At 41.2% G+C, this 25,350-nt stretch overlaps 1 protein-coding gene across 5 annotated transcripts in view; it reads right to left on the bottom strand.

The window, feature by feature from the left end:
• LOC117423706 (papilin-like) overlaps positions 1–25,350 on the bottom strand; it is a 79,775-nt gene that overhangs the window by 30,498 nt on the left and 23,927 nt on the right. For 4 of the 5 annotated variants that reach the window (XM_058991263.1, XM_058991259.1, XM_058991262.1 and 1 more), the window contains 8 exons: positions 16,342–16,402; positions 14,471–14,573; positions 12,413–12,543; positions 11,760–11,883; positions 7,677–7,757; positions 6,255–6,427; positions 4,934–5,057; positions 3,345–3,471 (listed from right to left, as the gene is read on the bottom strand). In XM_058991263.1, the coding sequence (XP_058847246.1) occupies positions 3,345–3,471; positions 4,934–5,057; positions 6,255–6,427; positions 7,677–7,757; positions 11,760–11,883; positions 12,413–12,543; positions 14,471–14,573; positions 16,342–16,402 (924 nt within the window). The remainder of the gene's footprint in view (positions 1–3,344; positions 3,472–4,933; positions 5,058–6,254; positions 6,428–7,676; positions 7,758–11,759; positions 11,884–12,412; positions 12,544–14,470; positions 14,574–16,341; positions 16,403–25,350) is intronic. The other variant, XM_058991261.1, reaches the window with a different exon arrangement.

Raw genomic sequence — 25,350 nt, 5'->3', positions numbered from 1 at the left:
GTAACCCATACTGATCTTGGGCATCAGTCGACTCGGCAGTGTAACCACTGATAAGCAACTTGACTGTTTTACGAATTCCATAATCTCCTGCTTGTGATACACGGCAACTTTAGGAAGTATTCGGAAGAATTAAAACTTTTGGTTGTCCAATTTTTCAAGAGGGATATTTGCACAAACAAACGCCTCTGTCAGGTCAAAATGTAATGTGTTTCGTGCTTCATGGTTTTCAGTTGATTTTTGGAACATGGAAGTCACCGTTTTTTGTTTCTTTGCAAGTGAAGCAGTCACAGTACTGCTCTGGATTTCCGTCTTTCTCTTTTGGTGAATACTTGAATCTAAATGCCTGTAAACAGCCATTTCTCGGTAGTGATCTACAGTAACATTGCAGGACGTACAGAAGAGCTTACCTCCATCGCTGTGTAAAACTCCTGCTGGATACTTCTTTGTGATCTGCTGCAGGCACATTTTTTACTTTTTTAGAGACATCCATTTTCTTGTTTACAGTATGTAGTATTTTAATTTCCCGCTTAGACTGCATATACTCACATGACATAATCACTGCACAGCACTGTGTGCATGGCGAATATTACATGCAGGCACACATCAGAGCTGTACAGTTTCGTTAATGTGATTTTTTTTTGTATAAAATACAAATAATTATGAAATTATTTTTATTTCTTAAGAATATTGTAAAAATCGTGGTATTGGGCTAATTTCACGATTTCCACACAACCTATGAAATCGCGATTTTCACAAGGCCCTATTCATGTACGATACGCTGACCCAGCAGAGCTGATGTGTCACATGGTTTGCACTGAGCCAGCAGAGCTGATGTGTCACATGGTTTGAATGGAATGTGGAAGTGCAAGGCAGTCCAGTGCTGGCAGTTTGGATTCTCCAGACAAGCTCAAAGTTCAAAGCAGGTAAAGACATACAAGGACAAAACTAATAATAACTCAACATTGGAGCCACAAATACAGTGCAGAACCACTCTCAATGATTTCAAACATCATAAACAAAGCACAGAACCACTCAATGATTTCAAACATGACAAACACAGTGCAGAACCACTCTCAATGATTTCAAACATCACAAACACAGGGCAGAACCACTCTCAATGATTTCAAACATCATAAACACAGTGCATAACCACTCTCAATGATTTCAAACATCACAAACACAGCACAGAACCACTCTTAATGATTTCATACATCATAAACACAGCACAGAACCACTTCCAATGATTTCAAACATAAACACAGTGCAGAACCACTCTCAATGATTTCAAACATCATAAACACAGCACAGAACCACTCTCAATGATTTCAAACATCACAAACACAGTGCAGAACCACTCTCAATGATTTCAAACATCACAAACACAGTGCAGAACCACTCTCAATGATTTCATACATCATAAACACAGTGTAGAACCACTCTCAATGATTTCAAACATCACAAACACACTGCTGAACCACTCTTAATGATTTCATACATCATAAACACAGCACAGAACCACTCTCAATGATTTCAAACATCACAAACACACTGCTGAACCACTCTTAATGATTTCATACATCATAAACACAGCACAGAACCACTCTCAATGATTTCAAACATCACAAACACACTGCTGAACCACTCTTAATGATTTCATACATCATAAACACAGCACAGAACCACTTCCAATGATTTCAAACATCACAAACACAGTGCAGAACCACTTTCAATGATTTCATACATCATAAACACAGTGTAGAACCACTCTCAATGATTTCAAACATCATAAACACAGCACAGAACCACGCAATGATTTCAAACATCACAAACACAGTGCAGAACCAGTCTCAATGATTTCATACATCATAAACACAGTGTAGAACCACTGTCAATGATTTCATACATCATAAACACACTGCAGAACCACTTTCAATGATTTCAAACATCACAAACACAAAAGGGACGGTGGAGAAAATCATTACAATGAGATGCAAAGCTACCTGCACTTTAATTCTTTAGAGCCATGTGCCTGTAATGAAAAAGGTTAATACACAGCCCTGCAAACCCATAAATGCATGTTCAACCAATGTGATGAAAACAAACAAGGGCATCACGACTTCCATTCTGAACTGCATGGAACAGCTGGCTGGTTAACCACAGTTTAAAAAGAGCTTGACCTAACCCTACTGCACAGAACAAAGCATACGAGAAGCACAGCAAACTGCACAATCACTGTGGTAAACCTTTCTTAGGGGGATGGAACAATCGTTACCATGATGTAGACGCCACCTTAAATAACTGGCTTGGGAGCCCAGTACACTGAATCCAGGCCCAGGCAGTTTCATAGACACTGATTAATAGGGGGTCTGGTTTTGTTGATACCCCCGTTTGAACTTCTAATGGTCAATAATAGCTACGAATTGCCAAAAAGTCAAAGGTGTGAATGGCTTAATATCCCCACAAACCCTCCCTGTGGTAATCAACAGGTTATCCTGCATAGATACAGAAGATGGTTACTTGCCTGGCCTTGACCAGATCATGGATATGCCAAGGAACAGGTATATAGTCCACAGTATCTACAAAACCACACCCAGTAATAATGAAACTGACTGGACAGGCAGAAACTGACAGGACAATGGCATGGTTGGCAACCAAAATGCAAGAGGTTATAGATCAGAACACCACTATGCTCACAGTTACATTTAAAGGGATTGTAGTCAACACAATTATTCTGTGGTGAACTTCCATTTGATATATAGATCTCAAATGAGCAGTTTTGAAAGAAACACATGTTATAGTAAACAGGGAGTTGTATTTTGAAACACTGTATCTGGTACTACACTAGACTAAATAAATGTGTTTGCAAGCCATGCTTTTTAGATTGTGTAGCACTTTCATGGTCATTTCAACTGTGCAGCTGAGACCTATGGAGCTAAGGGCAATGAAGAAAAAGGTAAAATGTACGGGACTACTGTGTTAGCTGCCATTACTTTAAATGACATTGAGGAAAACCAGAAACATCCTATGCAGAGTAATCCCATTCGGTGGTTTGTAGCACAGAGCGTAGTCTCCTTTAAAAATAAAACTAAGGCCCACTAAGTACTAGCACTGCTCTTCCAAAGTGCAGAGGTCAAAGTGGCTCCGGACACAGCAGACATTCCCTCCTGCGCTGGAGAAGCATGATGTCATTCTTTAAAACAAAAGTGGCTTCCTTCTCATACACAGGACCTTGTACAAACAGCATGTCTTACACCAAGCCCAACACCAGCACTACTTTCCAGGATCAGCCTGCTCCCTGTGCACGTGTGTTAGAGCACACAGCCAGTCAGGCAGGTCTCACTCACCGCTTGGTCTGAGGACAGGGCTGGAGGTTGCAGGTTCTGTTACTCACAGGGCGTGGTCGGCTGGCACACAGGTAGTCCGAATACGCCTCATTGTCTATGGTGCAGAACACCAGCCGGGACTGGTAGCCTGAAGAGAACGAAGCAGAACTTAAGAAGCGCTCTCTCGTTTAACAAGCCTGCTGAAAATATATAGGTACCATGAGTAGTTTTTCTAGTTTTTTCTTGTGTAAGTTTTTTACTGTTCATAACTTTGAATACTCAAATCATAGGCAAAAGCTTCAGCCAATGAAGGGATTTCGTAAATTCTGCTCTAATTAGACCCCACCTAGAATACTGTGTCCAGTTTTGGTCACCTCACTACAAAAACATTTGAGAAGGTTCAGAGAAGCGCAACTAGGTTGATCCAGGACTCAATGGGCTGTGAGGGCACGTTAAAAGAATTGAAATGAAGTTTATAAAATCCTAAATGGTATAGATGAAGTTAACGGAAGACATCACTTTAAATTTAGCCTTGTTTGGGATGGGCAGAAATGTAATCTAAATACAAATAATTGTTATACTATAGAGTTATAAATGTACAGAATAGTCTACTAGGTTTTAAGCATTAGGATCTAAAACACTGGGAACATTTAAAAAATGGCTTGATTCTGTCCTATTAAGAGAGCACTGATGGGCCAAATGGCCTCTTCTTGTTCCCAAACGTTCCTTATGTTTATCTCGTTTCTCTACTTGACTGCACTTATTTTATTATTTTTAGTAGTCGCCAATTGTTTTTATCATTTTCTCCCCAATTTGGAATAGCCAATTATTTTTAGGCTCAGCTGACCGCTACCACCCCCACGCTGACTCGGGAGCGGCGAAGACGAACACACGTTGTCCTCGGAAGCATGTGCTGTTAGCCAACCGCTTCTTTTCACACTGCAGACTCACCATGCAGCCACCTCAGAGCTACAGTGTCGGAGGACAACGCAGCTCTGGGAAGCTTACAGGCAAGCCTGCAGGCGCCCGGCCAGACCACAGGGGTCACTGGTGCGCAGTGAGCCGAGGACACCCTGGCCGACCTAAGCCCTCCCCCGCCCAGGGAGGCGCTTGGCCAATTGTGCGCCACCCCCTGGGAGCTCCCATCCATGGTCAGCAGTGGAATAGTTTGGACTCAAACCGGCGACCTCCAGGCTATAGGGTGCATCCTGCACTCCACGTGGAGCACCTTTACCAGATGCGTCACTCGGGAGCCCCGACTGCACTTTAAGACATTTTGTTGGGTATGACAAAGATAAACGTTGTATAGAGTTTTGTTAAGTCTACCCTGGGTCATGAGGGGGGAGGAGGATGGTATGGTTAGCATCCACAATATAAGACCTTGAGATGGTCGGAAACCTACTATGCTCAATGTCTTCAAGATGATCGAAACACTGTTAATTGGAAGTACTAAGCTTCTTTCAGCATTTATAAATGTAGCACTCTTGAGAGTGTTCAATAGTTTTGGATGAAGCTTAGACAACACACACTGTGCAAGCGGGCGTTTGAATACAGTAATTAAAGGAAAGTGGACAGTGAATTGACAGCCAGCGCAGTGAGGCGGTCCATACCTGCTCCACACTCCTTGCTGCACTCTGCCCAGGACCCATAGCCCCAGACGTAGCCCTGGCTCTGGCTGCGATAGGGCAGGTAATACTCATACTCGACCCCCTGGTTCGGCTCCTGCCTGATCAGCTGCAAGGTCGAAGCTTCTGTTATTGCGGGAACCGCAATTTGCATTTTCATGCAAGACTTAACAAAGTAAACATTTCGTCGTATGTACTAAGAAAATATGTTCATGAAGACAGCCGCAATATACTCATTTAAATATTTGTTGTGTCTTCTTAGCAAGAGCTCTAGCATTATACATTGCAAGAGTCGTGCAACATTGTTCAGGTAAATAGAGTTGAGTTGTGGTTTGCTGCAGCAGAGGGTGCCCGAAGGATAATGTCTATACATGCAAGGGTCGTCTGTACAATGCATTCTGTTCCGTCTTCATTTAACCTATGCTAATAATGTTATATAATGTTTTAAAATGAAAGGAAACAATAGTGGGGCCCCCACCTTCACCCCCAAACAAAAAATTAGTTTCTATCAAAAAGCTTTTCATAACCACACAGTAGCCCCTCGCTAAACCGGATATGTTTGTCTGACATTAAGAGGTGTCAGGTTTAAAAAAATACAATAAAATCGCACACACATACATTTATAGTGCTCAATGTATTTTAAATGTTTAAATCATTGTGCTGAAATAACACTAATGTGTTTTGGGTAGGCTACACATTACATCATGTAAAAATATAAATCTGTATAGTAGGCCTATACAGTATACAGTACAGTAGTAAAATCAAATGAACACCTAGCGCACTTTCTTTTTACTTTAGACTGTAGGCTACCGGTATAGTAACAAAAAATAAATCATGCTGCTGCATTGTACACATTGGTGTACAATGCGAATAAAAGATTATTTTAAATTTAAACAATGATTTTTGCATTTGTTTATTATTATTATTATTATTATTATTATTATTATTATTATTATTATTATTATAAACTTGGCAACCTAGACAATTAACATAAAATAGATCATGGTGCCACATTGACAAGTTACACTACTTACAGGAGGACAGTCAATTCTCGTTAATATGAATTTCAAGGGACCAGTAAAAAATGTTGCATCATACCACTAATTCGTATTATCAAGACTAGCCTATAAGCCAAATGTATACTGTCTGTTTTTATTTAAGTTAGTCAGTGCTGCAGTGCAAATTGTGCACAATTACAAACCACATTAATAGAATGTATTTCACATTTGTCACAGATTTTCTTGCACAGTGTTACATTACAGTAGTTTACAGTGCAGTGTGTGTGAGACCCCGACAGCCTACTTACCTCTATGACAAGGGGCTCGGTAGTGGGGCCCCTGCCGTGGATGGTCTCAGGGGCCAGGTCCCCCTCCGCCCCGCGCTCGTAGTGCAGCACAGTGCTGCCGATGTGCGCAGCACGAGGGAAATCAATCACCCAGTGTCCGTTCAGGTAGTACTCTCCTCGCACGTTCTTTATCGCTGCAAACAGGAATCAATCAATTATTGCGAGATGAGGATCAATCAATCAATTACTGACACTGCGAGATGAGGATCAATCAATCAATTACTGACACTGCGAGATGAGGATCAATCAATCAATTACTGACACTGCGAGATGAGGATCAATTAACCAATTACTGACACTGCGAGATGATAATCAGTCAACCAATTGCTGCGAGATGAGGATCAATCAATCAATTACTGTGAGCTGAGGATCAATCAATTACTGCTAAATGAGATCAATCAATTACTGTGAGATGAGATCAATCAATCAATTACTGACACTGCAAGATGAGGAGCAATCACTCAATTACTGCAAGATGAGGATCAATCAATCAATTACTGTGAGATGACATCAATCAATTACTGTGAGATGAGGATCAATCAATCAAATACTGCAATACAACGATTAATCAATCAATTACTGACACAGAGATGTTGATCGATAAATCAATTACTGTGAGATAAGGATCAATCAATCAATTACTGTGAGATGAGGATCAATCAATCAATTACTGTGAGATGAGGATCAATCAATCAATTACTGACACTGCAAGATGTTGATCAATCAATTAATTACTGTGAGATGAGGATCAATCAATCAATTACTGTGAGATGAGGATCAATCAATAAATTACTGTGAGATGAGGATCAATCAATCAATTACTGACACTGCGAGATGAGGATCAATCAATCAATTACTGCGAGATGAGGATCAATCAATCAATTACTGTGAGATGAGGATCAATCAATCAATTACTGTGAGATGAGGATCAATCAATCAATTACTGACATTGCGAGATGAGGATCAATCAATTACTGCGAGATGAGGATCAATCAATCAATTACTGTGAGATGAGGATCAATCAATCAATTACTGACACTGCGAGATGATGTGTCTGCTGGAGTCTAGAAGTCGTAAATTATGGCTCTTCAAAAAGGCAGATCTGTCACAGCGTTGCTTTCTTGCTCATTAAAACACAATATTAAACAAGCTGCCGACATGTCAACAGGGATGAAAATTGAAATGAGGTCATGGAATTCAACTTTAAATTTAGCAACCAGCAGATATTGCTTTTCTGATGGGTTCCAAAATAATCTAACAAGCGCTATGCCATGCCATGCATTCTATACCACACTCCAGTCTGCAGGTCTAAATTTCTCTTGAACCCAGTTCAATTCTCTCATGTACTTTCAGGACAAGCTCCCCTCGGTTCTGTTCACTTACCCAGAAAGTTCCTGGTAGGCACCACCTCTCGAATCCTGATACTCGTTGCTCCTACGGGAATGATGAACATCTGATTGTAACCTGAGAGAGAGAGCGAGAGCGAGAGAGTTTACATGGATAGTGATACTGATGCCTCTATCTAATAATGTAAATCAATAAAACATGCATTTCCAAAGACACTATGACCCACTTGTTCACACTTGCGATTTAAGGTGGCCCAGGGCTGCCTTTTCTCATATGTGAACGCTTCAAAAAAGAAAAGGCAGCCCAGGGCAGGCCCAGATTTAGGCTGCCGTTTCGATGTGGCTCAGTGCCTGAAATCCAAGACATATGTATGACTGCAAAGCAGACTTAGGGCCGCCTTTTCAGATCACATGACCAAAGTGGTTACGTAGCTCAGTACTCCCATACTCCCACGCGTGTGAAAGGTAAATAGAAAGCTGAATGCTCTGCTAGCCAAGATGGCAGTGCATCAATATTGAATGGCAATTATTTCTACATCATACAACTTTAATTATAAAAATATTAAATGGAACACAATCTAGCGGGTTAAAGTTCAGGCTGTTTCTGTCACATAATATATGAGCTGCACTGCATTCATAACACCGTGTAACAATTTTTTTTTTTTTTTGGTTCCTGGGTAGTAAGTGTTATTTCCTAATTGCTTATGCCTCAAAAGTATAGAAAATGGGGCTCCCGAGTGGCGCATCCAGTTAAGGCGCTCCTCGCAGGATGTGCCCTATAGCCTGGAGATCGCAGGTTCGAATCCAGGCTATGTCACAGCTGACCGTGACCGAGAGTTCCTAGGGGGCGGCGCACAATTGGCTGAGCGCTGCCCGGGTAGGGAGGGCTTAGGTCGGCAGGGGAATCCACGGCTCACCGCGCATCAGCGACCCCTGTGGCCGATAGGGCGCCTGTGGCTCTGCAGCAGAGCCGCCAGATCTGTGTTGTCCTCCGGCACTATAGGTCTAGTGGCATTGCTGTGGATCTGCAGTGTGAAAAATGATGGCTTGGAAGGAGCACGTTTCGGAGGACGCGTGTTCCAGCCTCCGTTTCCCGAGTCGGCGGGGGGGTTGCGAGCGGTGAGCCGGGGATACAGATAATAATTGGGCATGCTAAATTGGGGTGAAAACCGGGGTAAAAATAATTGGCGACGACTAAATTAAAAAAAAAAAAAAAAAAAAAAGTATAGAAAATGGCTATTATTCCCCACAAACTTTGCATCTGTGACCAGGACAGTGATATTTTGAAATTTACCTATTTCCAATGAGAAAACGGGCGAATTTGTGTCTTCGTTCACATAAAGTCAGAAAAAAACAACATATGAATCCAAATGAACATGTATTTATACTAAAGTAATACAAAAATGACTACAAAAGATTTAGAAGTGAGTAGTTTTTCGAGATTTACGATTATACTGTAAATCACTTTCATGAATCAGCCCCCAAATGTAGTCTCCCATCATGTTCTCGTTATACTGTCCTTCATTGAAAGCTCATCCAGAAGCCTCAAAGCCGTGCTGCTCCATAATGGTAACAAGTACCTGTCTCTTCCCCTGGCTCACTTGGTGCACCTCAAAGAGGATTACAACAGCATCAAGACCTTGCTGGACGCCTTGAAGTTAGACGAGTACGGCTGGGACCCCCGGAAGGTGCTGATGCCACCACTGCACATCAAATTGGGCCTTATGAAACAATCAGGACTGCCCAGTCCCTGACCACATTCCGGCGCCTCCTTAAGACTCACCTCTTCAAAGAGCACCTGTAGAACTCCTCTGTTTGTATCCTGGGACACTATCACCCTTCATGTAAATGTGCTTTATTTTGCTCTTATCAGCCCCTATTTTACTGCATTTAATCCTGTACTTCAGAATACTGTAATCTGCCAAGTTTTTAACCTGTAGTACTTTGTATTTACTCACATCCTGATGTAACTATCACTATTTAATCATATCCTGATGTAACTATCACTATTACCTGCTGTATTATTGAATTGTGGTTTGTCAAACTTGTACTTTACTTGAACAAAAGTTATTGTATTTCTTGCTCTTATTGTATTACTTGTATTGTAACGCTTGAAATGTTTTTGCTTACGATTGTAAGTCGCCCTGGATAAGGGCGTCTGCTAAGAAATAAATAATAATAATAATAATAATAATAATTTGTCAGAGCTCTAGATAAGGAGTCGGCAACCTTCAAGTACCTTCAAGACTTCTTCCCTAAGCTGTCTGAGGCAAAGGTCAAAGCCGGTGTCTTTGTCGGACCACAGATAAAGAAGATCCTGGAGTGCAATGAATTCCCCAAGAAGCTCACTAGTAAGGAGAAAGCGGCTTGGAACAGCTTTGTCGCAGTGGTTCGGGGCTTCCTGGGCAATCACAAAGCCGAAAACTATGTGGAGCTGGTTGAGACTCTGGTGAAGAACTACGGCACAATGGGCTGTAGGATGTCCCTCAAAGTCCATATCCTTGATGCTCATCTTGATAAATTCAAGGATAACATGGGAGCGTACTCGGAGGAGCAAGGCGAGCGCTTCCACCAGGATATACTGGACTTTGAACGCCATTACCAAGACAGTATAACGAGAACATCTTGGGAGACTACATTTGGGGGCTGATTCGTGAAAGTGATTTACAGTATAATCGTAAATCTCGAAAAACTACTCACTTCTAAATCTTTTGTAGTCATTTTTGTATTACTTTAGTATAAATACATGTTCATTTGGATTCATATGTTGTTTTTTTCTGACTTTATGTGAACGAAAAGGCACAAATTCGCCCGTTTTCTCATTGGAAATAGGTAAATTTCAAAATATCACTGTCCTGGTCACAAAAGCAAAGTTTGTGGGGAATAATAGCCATTCTCTATACTTTTGAGGCATAAGCAATTAGGAAATAACACTTACTACCCAGGAACAAAAATTGTGTTACATAGTGTAATTAAGCTAAATTTGTCACAATTACCTTTTCTTCCTGTTATTTAGTAACTAAGCGATAAATATAAAAACTGCAGGAGTGTGGATCTCAATAATGATCAATAATGTGGCGGCTTGGCATATTCAGCCACCATTGTTTGTTTTGCATGCAGCGATATACATAGCTACAGAACTGTACGTCTTTACATTCAGATGCCTATCATTTCTTTAGCTGCTTGCTTTTACACACACATAAAATACTGTTCTCATACACAAATATTAAGATCGTTGATGCACCATGTGAGGGCGAGACCCGCACTGTAATATTTCAATGCCTGTTATTGTGATTATTATTGTTAATGTTATTCTACTGGCGATAGAGCAGTGGTTTATTATGTATCATGCATGTTGTTGAGCAAAGTGTATTTGATATTATATGACGGTGAGTTGCTGTATTTAGATTAAGGCACTTCCCTCAATGAAGTGGTAATGGTTAGGGACTAGAGAATAATAACGACAATGATAATAATAATGAGTAAACAATAGAATAGTTTAACGATCGTGTTTGTAAATAAAGACGGTATTCATGCAGGTTAAACAAATAGGTATAAATGTGAAGAAACATGTGTGATGTATTTAATGCCGTGTCTCTCCTTGGGAGGGAGCAGTAGTATTAGTATTAGGTGGTCAGTCGTGAGCTTGTCTTGTGAATGTCAGTCATTGTGTACAACCTGTTAGTCACTTACAATCTGAGTGAAGTATCCGTTCTGAAAATAAATATTTATACCTGTCAACACTAGCAAGTTGCTGTTTCCTGTGTTCTAAATACCTCCGTGTTCTTGAGAGAATAATGTGATTGTGGATATGTGAATGCGCAAAGGCACCTTAAAGTGCAAATGTGAACGGGGTTGCAGACTTAAATATGCAGCGGCCCCGAGGCGGCCCTGGGCCAGCACAGTAGTGTGAACGGGGTCTATGTCTTTTTTTGGAATCGCCAATTGTTTTTTACCACATTTTCTCCCCAATTTGAAATGCCCAATTTTAAGCCTAGCTCACCGCTGCAACCCCCGCGCTGACTCGGAGGGACGAAGACATCCACTTCTTTTCACTCTGCAGGCCCACCCTGCAACTGCACCCAAGTCATATGTCATAGCCACCCCCCACCCCCCTCACCTTTGGGCAAGTCGGCCACCTCGAAGGTACCTTTGACTGGGTAGCAGGATCTGCCGTCGCCCCCGCACTCCAGACACTGATCCTCCTTCTGGGGAGACTCCAGCATGTTGTCACAACCCAGTGGCTAGTGTAGAGAATAGAAAGCTGTTGAGTCCCAAAAATGTTTAGTTTGGGATTTTTAGGATCATTCAAAACAGTGGGACCTTGAGGGTGGGTTTACACGAGGCAATGCTTGTGAGCAAATTGTTAATTAATTGCCTCATGTAATACAGTGAGAGAGTAGGAGAGGCTGTGACTCAGAAGCAGTAACTGAATTGCCTCGTGTAATACAGTGAGAGAGTCGGAGAGGCTGTGACTCAGAAGCAGTAACTGAATTGCCTCGTGTAATACAGTGAGAGAGTCGGAGAGGATGTGATTCGGGAGCAGCGTGTGCGTGCGTGTCAGTATCAGTGTCAGTGTGTATGTGTGCGTGTGTCAGTGTCAGTGTGTGTGCGTGCGTGTGTCAGTGTCAGTGTATGTGCGTGCGTGCGTGCGTCAGTGTGTACGTGTGCGTGCGTCAGTGCCAGTGTGTATGTGTGCGTGTGTCAGTGTCAGTGTGTGTGCGTGTGTCAGTGTCAGTGTCAGTGTGCGTGCGTGCTGCTGGACCCCTTCACCTTGCAGACCCCCTCCACACAGACATGCCGCTTCCCCGGCTCACACGGTGTCCCGTCCACCACAGCCTCCCGGTGACGGAAGTAGAAGTTCTCTCCCTTGGGGATGCAGTTCAGCTCACACTTGTTTGGAGCTGGGGAGGGAGAGACACAAGGGACAGTCCCGTTTCAGGATTCTTAACTGAAACAATATCAACTACGCCTTCCGTACCTGATATCATAAAACACATTCTAAATCAAAATTATTCAAAACATCCTGGTGTGGTTTAAAGGGTTCAAACGGAGGCACGACTGTGACTAGAGGCAGTTAAAACTTTTTTTTTTTTTTTTAGGTTTTTTAGGACAGAGAATTTTTAATAAATACATAAATGAATAGTCCAAGCTATTACCTTTCAAATGAGGCGTTGACGATTACTCTGGGAACAAGAGAAATGATGTTTGAAGTGGTGTCAGTGAAACTGCAGTGAACAGAGCCGAAATGGCAGCTTCCATGTATTTATATTTTAACAGTGTTTTTCCCAAACAATGCCAAATCAAGCACTTCAATTGGCTCATTTAGCTTCAGATTTAGCTGGCAAAATAAATATTTATTTTGTGAATACCCACATTTATTTTTTCAGATTTAATCGCTGAACAATAATGTTTTTCAGATGTATCTGTTAGGTAAAAGTTGAATCGCCAGTATAAAAAAAGGATTTAATTTCACTGATGTATTTATTGGAAACCCAGAATTAACATGTCAGCTAACTCTCCCAAGTTTAAAAAAAGATTTATAGACTGGTTTTAAATGTTACATTTACGATACAAGTTTTCGACATTTATACACTGTATCTGAAAGTACAGTTTTGAAAACTTGTAAGAATGTGTTTGTTACCATTTATGTATCTATCTATGGAAAAATATGTGATTTATATTAAATAAAACACACACATGTTAAAATATAGTGTCAGCGTGGAGGGGTGGGGGGCACAAAACAAAATGTATGCTAAGTAAGGGGGGTGGCATATAAAAAGTTTGCGCACCACTGCATTAGGCAGCCCTGATACAACACATGCAGTAATCTTGACTCTTAAGCGGTAAAGGAAGCAATAAGCTTAGCATCTTCCCTCATCCATTTGTATTGAAACCCTGCACATGTACCTACACAACAAAGCACTCTTACTCAACACAAGTCACTAACCGCTACCTCACACACTTCCCCCGCCACGGCTACAAATGCAAAACTAGAGTGAATCGTATGAAATATACCGCTGCCTCCGTGTGATCCACTCAATACCATGTACTAAAGAATGTCCTCAGCACGTTTCGAATTGTAATCGCAACTGGACTAGACGTTGTTAAAGCGATAGTGCCCGTCAATGAAGGCTCTGCCGTGTGGTAGTGGACCATGACGGGAGTTATGCGTCCCGAACCGAAGGCGAGGGCACTAATGAAAGTCAAGGTCGAGCCCTCATCGAGACGGCGCTATCGCTATTAGAAAACTATTTTTCTCATTATTTTCTTTTAAAAAACACTTTAAAACCCAGATTTACCTTGAGCTTGTAATGATTCATCGGGTACCCTTCCATTGAGAAATGTTTTAGGAAAATAGTCCCGAAAATGTTCATAAAGGATCACATACATAATTAGAGAAAAAAACAAATCACTTTTTACTTGTCAGAGCTGCTTATAGTTTATCTGGACAGTGTTGGATATCTGAATAGAGCAATATTACTGAATTGTCCGCGTCTCGGTTTGTTCTTGCTAAAACATGCTGAGCTCCAGTCCAGGCTGTGAGTGGCTGACTCAGCAGTTGTGGATACAGGACTGGTGCTTTCGTCAGTTGGCTGGTTTTGGTGGATAATAAAATGAATGTGGCACTTGCGCAGATTGACACAGTTGATGCAGTGATGTTCCAGCGGGCATTTACCATCTGACTGTCTAATGGTACTGAACCATTTCCAAATGAATTAGACAATGTTCAACTCAAAAGTGTAACATGCATAGAGACGAAGAAACATAGAGCTGTCTCCACTAAATACATCCTTGTTTTATTTCCTCTTGATGTTCAGAGTTTCCTACCTCCGTAGTAAGGGAGCCACTTGTAGCGTTTCCCCTGGAACTCTGTGCCATCATACTGGGAGCACTGCTCCTCTCGGAAATCCCTGGAGCCCTCGGAACAGTCCTGGAATGAGACAAAAACAAGCCTTAACTGTGGCTACCGCAGTAACACGACTGTCACACTGTATATACACAGTAACACGACTTTCACACTGTATATACACAGACTGTCACACTGTATATACACAGACTATCACACTGTATATACACAGTACCACAGACTGTCACACTGTATATACACAGAACACAGACTGTCACACTGTATATACACAGTAACACAGACTGTCACACTGTATATACAAAGACTGTCACACTGTATATACACAATAACATGACTGTCACACTGTATATACACTGACTGTCTCACTGTATATACACAGTTCCACAGACTGTCACACTGTATATACAGACTGTCTCACTGTATATACACAGACTGTCTCACTGTATATACACAGACTGTCTCACTGTATATACACAGTACCACAGACTGTCAGAATTAGCAGTCTGTATATAGAATGGTATCTGGGCTGCAGTGAATTACAAGTAAATACATTACATCCAGGGGTTCTGTGACATCATAAACCACAAGAGCAATGCTCCCAGAACCCCCATATGAAATGTATTTGTTAGTAATTTGGCCGCCTCTTTGTTATTTGGGATATTACATGGATGTTCTACTATTACAATGTATACAGTATAGACAGAGAAAGGTGTACTGCACAGTTCTGATGTAAAACATGTGACATACAACCTCTTGCTCTTATACATGTTTACCACGGTATTTTTGCAGTTTTCCCATGCTTTTCCCATGGTTACACTATACACTTATCATAGCTTACCCCTGTTTGCCATGTTTATTAACATGCTTTACCACACCTCACTATTCTTTACAGTGCTTACCTATGCTTGATGTTTTTTCTGTGGCAAGCTTTCATACAGCAACGTCAAAACTGTGCTAAACAACTTTTTTAATGGTCCAAGATGCAATCTAGGTACTATCCATGTGATATAATACAGAAACATCTCTATTACCCAAACTAACTGGGATCAGGGGGGGGTTGAATAATCAAAGTGTTGGGTTTATCGAATTACTGTGTAATTGTGTAATGACTTTCCCAATCAAAGAACCACCTATAGAGATACAATGCAACCCCCTTTACCTTTAAATATATAACATACAGTGCTACACTGTTCTGTAAATACCTGAGATTGACAGCGGAATAGCACATTTTCTTTGATAACAGGGCAGGCGAGCACAGCAAGACAGGCTTACAGGGGGCTGTTCAGATAACAGAGATGTTAGATAACTGGGGTTCAGATAATCCAGGTTAATGTACCCCATTATTTCAATGCACCAAAGCAGAAAATGCATGGATATATTAGTTGAGAAAATAAACAGTATCAGCCTCTTATTACATTTTAATTACAAACATAAAAGATTAAAACTGACACCCTCAAGGGTAGGCAGCTCCCTTGTGTCAATCATAATAAAACAGCACACAACTCACACAGAGGAGGAAGATATGGTGGCAATAAAATCGTTTGTGCCAGAGGGGGGAAACATTATTCTGCACACAAACTATGTGTGATTATACCTCTGCAATGATCATACGGTGCTTCAGTATAAGGTGCCCCTTTATACTGCCGTCACAGTGATGAGGCTGCATGGTCCACATATCATTTCATAGCACTTGTGTACTTGTGTTCACATCGCTGTCTATCTCTTGCAGATGGTTGTGGTCAGGGCTCAGAAAGAACAGAAGGAAGAGCAGAGAGGGGAGGAGGAATCAGACAGGCTGAGTTCAGGAGCCTCCCTCTGGGTTGTCTTTTACCTGGATGTTGCAGGAGCGGAAGTTTCTGGTAGGGCCCACACAGCTGGTTCCTCCGTCTGTCCTGCGAGACACACAAACATAGGCATTACAGCGGCACTGTATGAATAGGGAAAATACAAAAAACACATGCCAACTAAAATGCCCTCAGTTTCCCAGCAGCAAAGCTTTGTCTCTTGCAGATGGATAGAGGGTGTGGAGGGTGTAACCAGCACAGATCTGGTGCCTCGCGGCGACACAGAGCTGCCAATAGAGGCTGAATCATTACACATATTACAGCAGTATCATTATCAAACACCATCTCGTCCACTTAAACATGAACAGTCTGGTTACAGAATGAAATTCTTTTGTGTGGGATATAAATCGTGCATTATACGAGTGACCCTGAACGCTTTTCTCCTGTGCCAAAAACCTGTTGTAACAAAGGATCTTGCAAAGTGTTCAGGGGAACAAATCCCAAGACAAAGCCTTCGTTAGCGCAACCAATCACAGCACAGAAATCATGCAGGTCGCGTGAGAGCTCCTGGCCCAGTTGATGAGATGGATAAGTGTTCGATTGCCTGTGTGTGGGCGGACGGTTTGGGGCTCAAAGCAACTATAAATGTTGAGGGTGGAAGATCAGGGCAGGGTCATGGAGGTATCAAATGCATTATAGATGTAAAGTATGTTACATTGGAGACTGCTGAGGACGCTTCCCCTGCTGTAAGCTGTGACACAGAACAATGAAACCCATTCATGACATCAAACGCACTTTGAGTTTCGTCTACCTGCTTTATTCTGAGCATTCCTGGCATGTAAATAAAGCCCCTTTCACACTGGCACTCCTACCCGGGTCCGGACCTGGGTCCTGGCTACCCGGGTCACAGTCCCACGTAGCATGAAACCACGAACCTGGGTCAGATGTGGGTCGATCATGCCGGTGTGAAAGGGGCTTAACACGCACATGTGATCGTGTTCTAATATGCTTGAACATAAGTGATCATTTGAAAACATGTAGTCTGTTTCAGGGGGAGGCAACTCTGACACTGGAATAGCGTTCCACTGCCCCTGATTAGCGCGGATCTTGGTCAGGGGTTTAATTGGACAGAAAAGGACATTATTGGAACAAAGCCCTGGGCTGGAAGTACTGGCATTGCTTACCCAGGATCTATATGCACCTGTGATGAGGAAATAAAGAGGACTGTTAGAACAACAGCGCCTAGCACACTGTGCCTTTACTGCAAAACAAAAATGGATATTGCAGTGAAAGGACTGAATAGAGAGAGCTGATTATAAAGAGGCTTGGGTGAACAGAGCACTCGGATTCGCAGAGCAAGATTCTGAGTAGTGCTGCTGGTTACAGATGTATTTCTTCAGCCTCAAGCCGCTTGACAGTGTGCATTGTTGTGAAGTTATCACGCAGAAAACAGACCTGTTCACAACAACCCCCTGGCATGTGTTATTAATCTAACCGCACCTAGAAATAGAACTCACGGCCTCCAATTCAAATTGACACAACTTGTTCCTAACCGTATTTGAAGCACCACAAATACATGAATAACCCACATTCTGGTCATAGTCTCCTCCCCAGTTTTGATTGAAATCAAATTCATCACCCAGAAGGTGTTAACATGAGCACATCAGGTGCCAATTAATAATGTCATACATTTTGGCGCATTTTTAAAACTTTCCATCTAGAACATGCGGGGCATTTAAAAAAAAGTGACTTCATGAATTTAACAACAGCTTGCTTATCAAAGCTAACAACTTCATGCTCGATACGGCTGAATAATCAGTTAATGCAATTAATTGAACAACTGCGAAAAGTGAGGAAGTTGTAAAGGCATCCTTAGGGTGGGGGTCAGCTTGCTCCAGTGGTCCTCAAACGTTTTGGACCTCGCCCCCCTTCCTCTTGTCTTGCAAGCTTAAAGGCACCAGTCAGATCCACTGCACCATCTACAAACATTGACATGCCTGGAGGTGTCAGCAGAAAGATTTGTTTTAAGTTAATATATACTGTATTTTGGCTGGTATTAAATTCGGTGGATTTGCTATCTTGGGGGATTTTGACGGTTTTTGAACTGGCGTTTTTCACGGTTTTTGAATTGGCGTTTTTCACGTAGCACATTCACAGAGAAAAATGCCACACATTTTTGCATTTATACTTTTAATTCCAAAAACTTTCATATAAATGTTCACTTATAAAAATCAGTTACAGTATTTACTGTTCTCATTTGGCCCTGTGACAGGGTGCCCTGTCCCTTTATATGATGTGCGCTTTATTATTTTGTATTTGTTTTACTGTTATGATTTATGTATTCTATGTATGACAGGCAGAAACCCGTCAACTATTATATTGTATTATATGTGATTGTACCTTTCGTGAGAATATGCGGCTGTCAGCTAAGTAATTATTAGCAGCTGAAAGTCACATAAACTTAATTAAAACTAGGATGTGGGCAGGAGTTAATCACTTAATTATCAAATGAACTCCTAGCCACAGGATATATATATATTATAACAGCAAGAGAACATTCAAAGAGGAGGTTAAATGTCTAAGAGACACAAATGGCAAAATCATAGATGAAGAAAAAAAAATAGCAAATATATTAAATGATTACTTTTCACAGGTTTTTACAAAGGAGGACATGGACAACATGCCCCACATGTCGACCGGTTCCTATCCAATTTTAAATAACTTTAGCATAACAGAGGCAGAAGTATTAAAGGGACTAGGAGCTCTTAAAATAAACAAATCCCCTGGGCCGGATGAGATCCTCCCAATTGTACTCAAAGAAATGAAAGAAGTTATTTACAAACTGCTAACCAAGATCATGCAACAGTCTCTTGACACAGGGGTTGTACCGACAGACTGGAAAATAGCAAACGTAATACCGATCCACAAAAAGGGAGACAAAACCGAACCAGGTAACTACAGACCAGTAAGCCTGACTTCTATTATATGTAAACTTATGGAAACTATAATAAGATCCAAAATGGAAAATTACCTATATGGTAACAATATCCTGGGAGACAGCCAGCATGGTTTTAGGAAAGGGAGATCATGTCTAACTAATCTACTTGACTTTTTTGAGGATGCAACATTGAAAATGGATAACTGCAAAGCATACAACATGGTCTATTTAGATTTCCAGAAAGCTTTTGACAAAGTCCTGCATAAAAGATTAATTCTCAAACTGAACGCAGTAGGGATTCAAGGAAATGCATGCACATGGATTAGGGAGTGGTTAACAGGTAGAAAACAGAAAGTACTGATTAGAGGAGAAACCTCAAAGAGTGAGGTAACCAGTGGTGTACCACAGGGATCAGTATTAGGTCCTCTGCTATTCCTAATCTACATTAATGATTTAGACTCTGGTATAGTAAGCAAACTCGTTAAATTTGCAGACGACACAAAAATAGGAGGAGTGGCAAACACTGTTGAAGCAGCAAAGGTCATTCAAAATGATCTAGACAGCATTCAAAATTGGGCAGACACATGGCAAATGAAATTTAATAAACAAAAGTGTAAAGTATTGCATGCGGGCAATAAAAATGTGCATTATAAATATCATATGGGAGATGAAGAAGGGAACTATGAAAAAGACCTAGGAGTTTATGTTGACTCAGAAATGTCTTCATCTAGACAGTGGGGAAGCTATAAAAAAGGCTAACAAGATGCTCGGATATATTGTGAGAAGTGTTGAATTTAAATCAAGGGAAGTAATGTTAAAACTCTACAATGCATTAGTAAGACCTCACCTAGAATATTGTGTTCAGTTCTGGTCACCTCGTTACAAAAAGGATATTGCTGCTGTAGAAAGAGTGCAAAGAAGAGCAACCAGAATTATCCCGGGTTTAAAAGGCATGTCGTATGCAGACAGGCTAAAAGAATTGAATCTATTCAGTCTTGAACAAAGAAGACTACGCGGCGATCTGATTCAAACATTCAAAATCCTAAAAGGTATAGACAATGTCAACCCGGGGGACTTCTTTGACTTGAAAAAAGAAAAAAGGACCAGGGGTCACAAATGGAGATTAGATAAAGGGGCATTCAGAACAGAAAATAGGAGGCACTTTTTTACACAGAGAATTGTGAGGGTCTGGAACCAACTCCCCAGTAATGTTGTTGAAGCTGACACCCTGGGATCCTTCAAGAAGCTGCTTGATGAGATTCTGGGATCAATAAGCTACTAACAACCAAACAAGCAAGATGGACTGAATGGCCTCCTCTCGTTTGTACACTTTCTTATGTTCTTATGTTCTTATGTTCTTATGATATAAAAAAAGCAGCTCTACCAGTGGGGGTGGAGAGTGTTAGAAGTGGAGAACCACGTGTTGAGAGAGAGAGAGAGAGAGAGAGAGAGAGAGAGAGAGAGAGAGAGAGAGAGAGAGAGAGAGAGAGAGAGAGAGAGAGAGAGAGAGAGAGAGAGAGAGAGAGAGAGAGAGAGAGAGAGAGAGAGAGAGAGAGAGAGAGAGAGAGAGAGAGAGAGAGAGAGAGAGAGAGAGAGAGAGAGACTGTAATGAATGCTATGTTCTGTCATAGCATTTGTTTTGTTTTGGCCCGCGTGCCGTTTTGTTTTGTATCTGTTTAAAAGTAGTATTGTTTCACTTATTTTGTTGTATTTACTTAATAAAAGCTGTTTTGCCCCGCACTCCTCTGTTTCCTGAGTACCGCTTCCTGCATCTGACGTCATCCGCAAAGCCACCCTGTTACAAGCCCTTCATTTTATGGAACCAGTAAACTTTTACGATAAGCATTAGCTATTCTAGAAAAGTCGTACGACCAACCACATAACTTTCAGACACGCAGTGTAATTTAAACCCCGGAACAATAAAGACAACGTGAATGCACAGGACCAGATGAAACAAAAGTGTGCCAACCTCAACTGACCGGGTCGCTACAATATATTGATGAAGAGATATTACACTACTGAAGAGATGTCATTTACATTTATTACTCGAGTAATAAATGAGTGCTCGAGTAATTCTAATTATTTTGAGTACTCTAACCCACCCCTAGTATCGACAATAACAATCAACCACTTTGTTACAGACTTTCCAAAATCTGAAACAAACAATTCTGGCTATTGGTTATAAACCTTTGTAAAACAAATAACACAAAAATGCTTAACATAAAAAACAGTCCTACTACAGTAGCAGATGCCTCTGGGTTTCTGTTAAATACTTTAATATTTTACACTGATTAAAGATTGACCTGCTAAATAAGTGTGTTGTGTTCAAGCAATTGGGCTTTTAAAAAATAAAAAATAAATGCATCATTGAAAAATGAAATGTAATTTGAGGAAATGGCAGTTTTTATACCGCTTTGATGTCTAAAAGGTACATTTTGTTTATACTGGAGTTTCAGTTAAACCACGGTGATTGAATAAATGAATAGCACAAGTAATCACATAGACACAATTCAATGAAACGCTGATGCATTCGCATGATGCAAAATCCGTCATGACAAGGGGAGATGAAGGGAGGATTCAGTTCTGATGTTTTGTAAGCATTATGAATGTTTGTTCACCACCCTGTTAGAAAGCTGACTTGTCCTTCATTTTTTTAAACGCAAGCCTGTAAACGTGAGAGTATATCTGTACACTTTTTGTAAGCACTCGCCCACAGGACTACTGAAACACAGACTTCAACTAGTCCTCATCAGTTTTAATTCACCTCGGAAGAGACTAAAACACAAGGATTACGATGCTAACAACGTCTGAAATGACCGAGTTCAGGTGGGGAGCTGCTACAATAAAAGTGCCGCCCAATCCCTTTGCACTATCTGTAGGTCACACGATCTTCCAGCTCTAACCACTGGGCCACACTGCCTCTCAGTCCCTCACCTCTAAACACTAGAATATGCTGCCTCCCAGTGCCTCAGCTCTAACCACTAAGATGAACTATCTGCTCACCCACAAGATCTTAGAATAAATCCCTTTCCTTCTTCCAATAGAGACATACTCCATTAAACTTTCCATAGTCAGGAGTACAGCACAGTGAAATTCTTTTATTTTTTATAAATGTGTTTTATTTTTCACAAATTTTGTTTTATTACAGATACACATTAATAAAACAACTCAATTAGATATATATCAATAATAGTATACATCATGTTTTAACTACATACATCATTTTAATTAAACATTTTCATTTTTTTCTTTTTTTTATATAACATTATGACACAAAAACAGACCTCGCACAGAAAAATATTTTAGCTACCATAATTTCTCATTAGCAGCAGTAACGGTAATGTACGGTCCCCCACTCTTTCTAATTAACTGCCTATTTACAGAAATACTGCCCATGCCCTCTATAAAAATACAAGATTAAAAATAAAACAAAAAAAAACATTTGAGCACCCTGGACTTTTTGGCCTCACTTCATTCCCAGGGTTAAAAGGAAGTCGGTCATCTAGAAAGGGGGGTGGAGCTTCAGTGCATTAACTCATCGACCCGGAAGGGAAATTATGTGGCAGCCGCGGATTGGAGGAGCGGCTGCAATCGTTTACCAAGGGGTCATGAGTGACTGTACAAAAAGGGAACAAAGCAACGTAATCCGTTCCTTTGTTGATGGTTAAGAAAGACCCGGAAGGACCCGTATTTGTGTTTACCGTACCGTAAGTGTTTTGTTTGTTTGTCACCAATTGTTGCTATTAGTTATTATTAGTAGACGGCTAACACGGTCCAGAGCTATCGCCAGAGGCCAGCACTAACCCGAACATCACTGCACCTGTATCATGGTGAACTGTGTTTACACCACGAGCACTTTAGCACGCACTGTGGACTTGTGTTTGTGTTTGTGTTACGTGTGGGTGTTTAAGAACGGGACTGTTATTTCAGGACAAACCTATAAGCAATACCCACCGCTGTATTGCTTATCACTATTATTAATTAGACATTAATCACTTCTGCATTCCTGCACCTGCACACTGTTAACCACTTTGCCACAGGCTGTCATAATAATTGCACATACAGCAATAGGAATTCTATTTCAAGCTTGGGGAGGTACACAAGTGTATAACTGTATACAGCAAGCTTGAGGGTTCTCAGTATTTAAACACTAAGCAAAGAAGACTTATTCATTCAAAATCCTTCAAAACCAAAACAGCACTTGCTCCAGTGCAAAGTTTGCATCACTTGAAATAAAACAAGGAATTAGCATACTAATGCAACATATACAAGCAAACAAGCCATATTTTCCTCAAAAGGAATAAACAGCTAATGATGCTTAACAACGGTATCTTTCGACTCGCATTCCAGCTGACAGTTGCAAAATCTTCACATCATTATTTTGCCACCGTTGTTATGCGCGGTTTAGGCATTTTAGAAACAAACGTCTCTTCCATCACAATTAATTCCTAAACGACTCGCTCCAAATTATACATCTGCGCAAGTGCTAGTCAGTTTCCTTTTCCCTTCATACCGTGTCTATAGTAACGGCTGAGCCTTGACAACTACAATTGCAAGTATTTATTTAAAGTATTTTTTGTATAAACCTCCCAATTTAAAAAATATAATTATATTGTAGTGATCCGTGCAGTTGTGTTTGTGTACTGTAATTGTGTTCCCCTCCCGCTCTGTATTTCCCGCCGATGGTTTGTTTACCTCTGTCTGTGTCTGTGTCTATTCCTAGCCTGTGTTTGGGCATGTTCTATGTCTCCCCTGTGATTGTCTGTTGTCTGTCTGTCCTCATTGGCTGTTGTTGGTCTGTGCCCATTGGTCCTAGTGTGTGGTTGAGGGCCAGTGGGATGTGCGGCCAATAAGGGGGTGGGGCTAAGGTGAAAAGGCAGCACTGTGACGCCATTTTGTGTTGTTGTTGGTGGTCTTGTAACCTGAGTAGCTGACAGAGCTGTGGTCTCTGTGTGTAAGAGAAAGGCCGACTGAATAAAAGAAACAAGTGTCTCTCTCTCATTTTCTGCCTCCTGCTGAAATGCTACACTATGTTTGCTTTATAATGATTTTTCGCTTTATTTTTGCGTGTCATTTTATGGGTTGCATTCCGTTTTATTTCGTATTTGCAAAAAACTCAGGGCTCTAGTCATGATTCACCAAACCAGCCTCTCAATTGTCCCCTCCCAAACTTTCCACAGGGGAGTAAATGTCCAAATAAAGGGTGGGGTGCAATCTCCTCCCTGAACTGCAGCATTAAACCCCGCTGGCTCCACAGAGCGCACAGGCAGCAGGTGGAGCTCACAGTGCTGGGGGCTGTCAGCTGAGCGACAGGCTTGGAATGTTGCTTTATATCAGAAAGCTGAAGCTGCAAAGCTGAATTCTACAAGCAACTAAGAGACATTCATCATTTCTCATGCCCATACCCCTCCTCTCCGCCCCAAAACCAACTGAAACATAACAGCATGTCTCAATAACAGAAGACAAATTCATTTTTCAAGCTCTTGTTACAGTAGATTAGAGATTACCATTCTTTAGAAATTGCCTTGTTTCTTATAAAGGTTTACCACGATAAATTTGCACAATCATTTTGCAATTTTCCCCTATTTTGTCCCCCATAGGTATACTATGCATTTACCATAGTTTACCATGTTTTAAATTTGTGTTCCCATACCTCTCTTCGGTGAAAGCATGGGTAAGCATTGTAAAGCTGTTCTATATTACACTTTGCTATGCTTTTACTAGGGGACTCTTATAAGGCTATCTCTATGGCTCTACAGCCCCTGTCCTTTTTCTACTGTGCACAATCTAAACCCCAGTCCTCTCAGAACTGAGGCGTGGCATATTTCCATTCCCCCACACCCTCACCCTGGCTTCTCAGAGCCAAGACTGACAGTCAGACAGCCTTGCTTCCAAGGCCTGTCAGACAGCAGAGGTGTCTGACCTATGGCTACAATGTGTGTAATTACTGAACAAATAAAGCAAGAGCGAGTGGAAAGCCGGGGTGCGCTGTGGAAATGATGACACTGCGGTGTGAAGCCTGCAGCCTGCCTGGGTGGAGAGGGGAAAGCCCTCCAAGTTGTTTGAATTTTAAGTGATGCAGCAGGAATGAACTTGCTACATGGATTCCAGAGGCTGA

This window comes from Acipenser ruthenus, chromosome 18 (genome assembly GCF_902713425.1).
Source record: "Acipenser ruthenus chromosome 18, fAciRut3.2 maternal haplotype, whole genome shotgun sequence".
Taxonomy (NCBI): domain Eukaryota; kingdom Metazoa; phylum Chordata; class Actinopteri; order Acipenseriformes; family Acipenseridae; genus Acipenser; species Acipenser ruthenus.
Note: the sequence above shows the minus strand (reverse complement) of the source record. Positions and strands in the feature narration are given on the sequence as shown.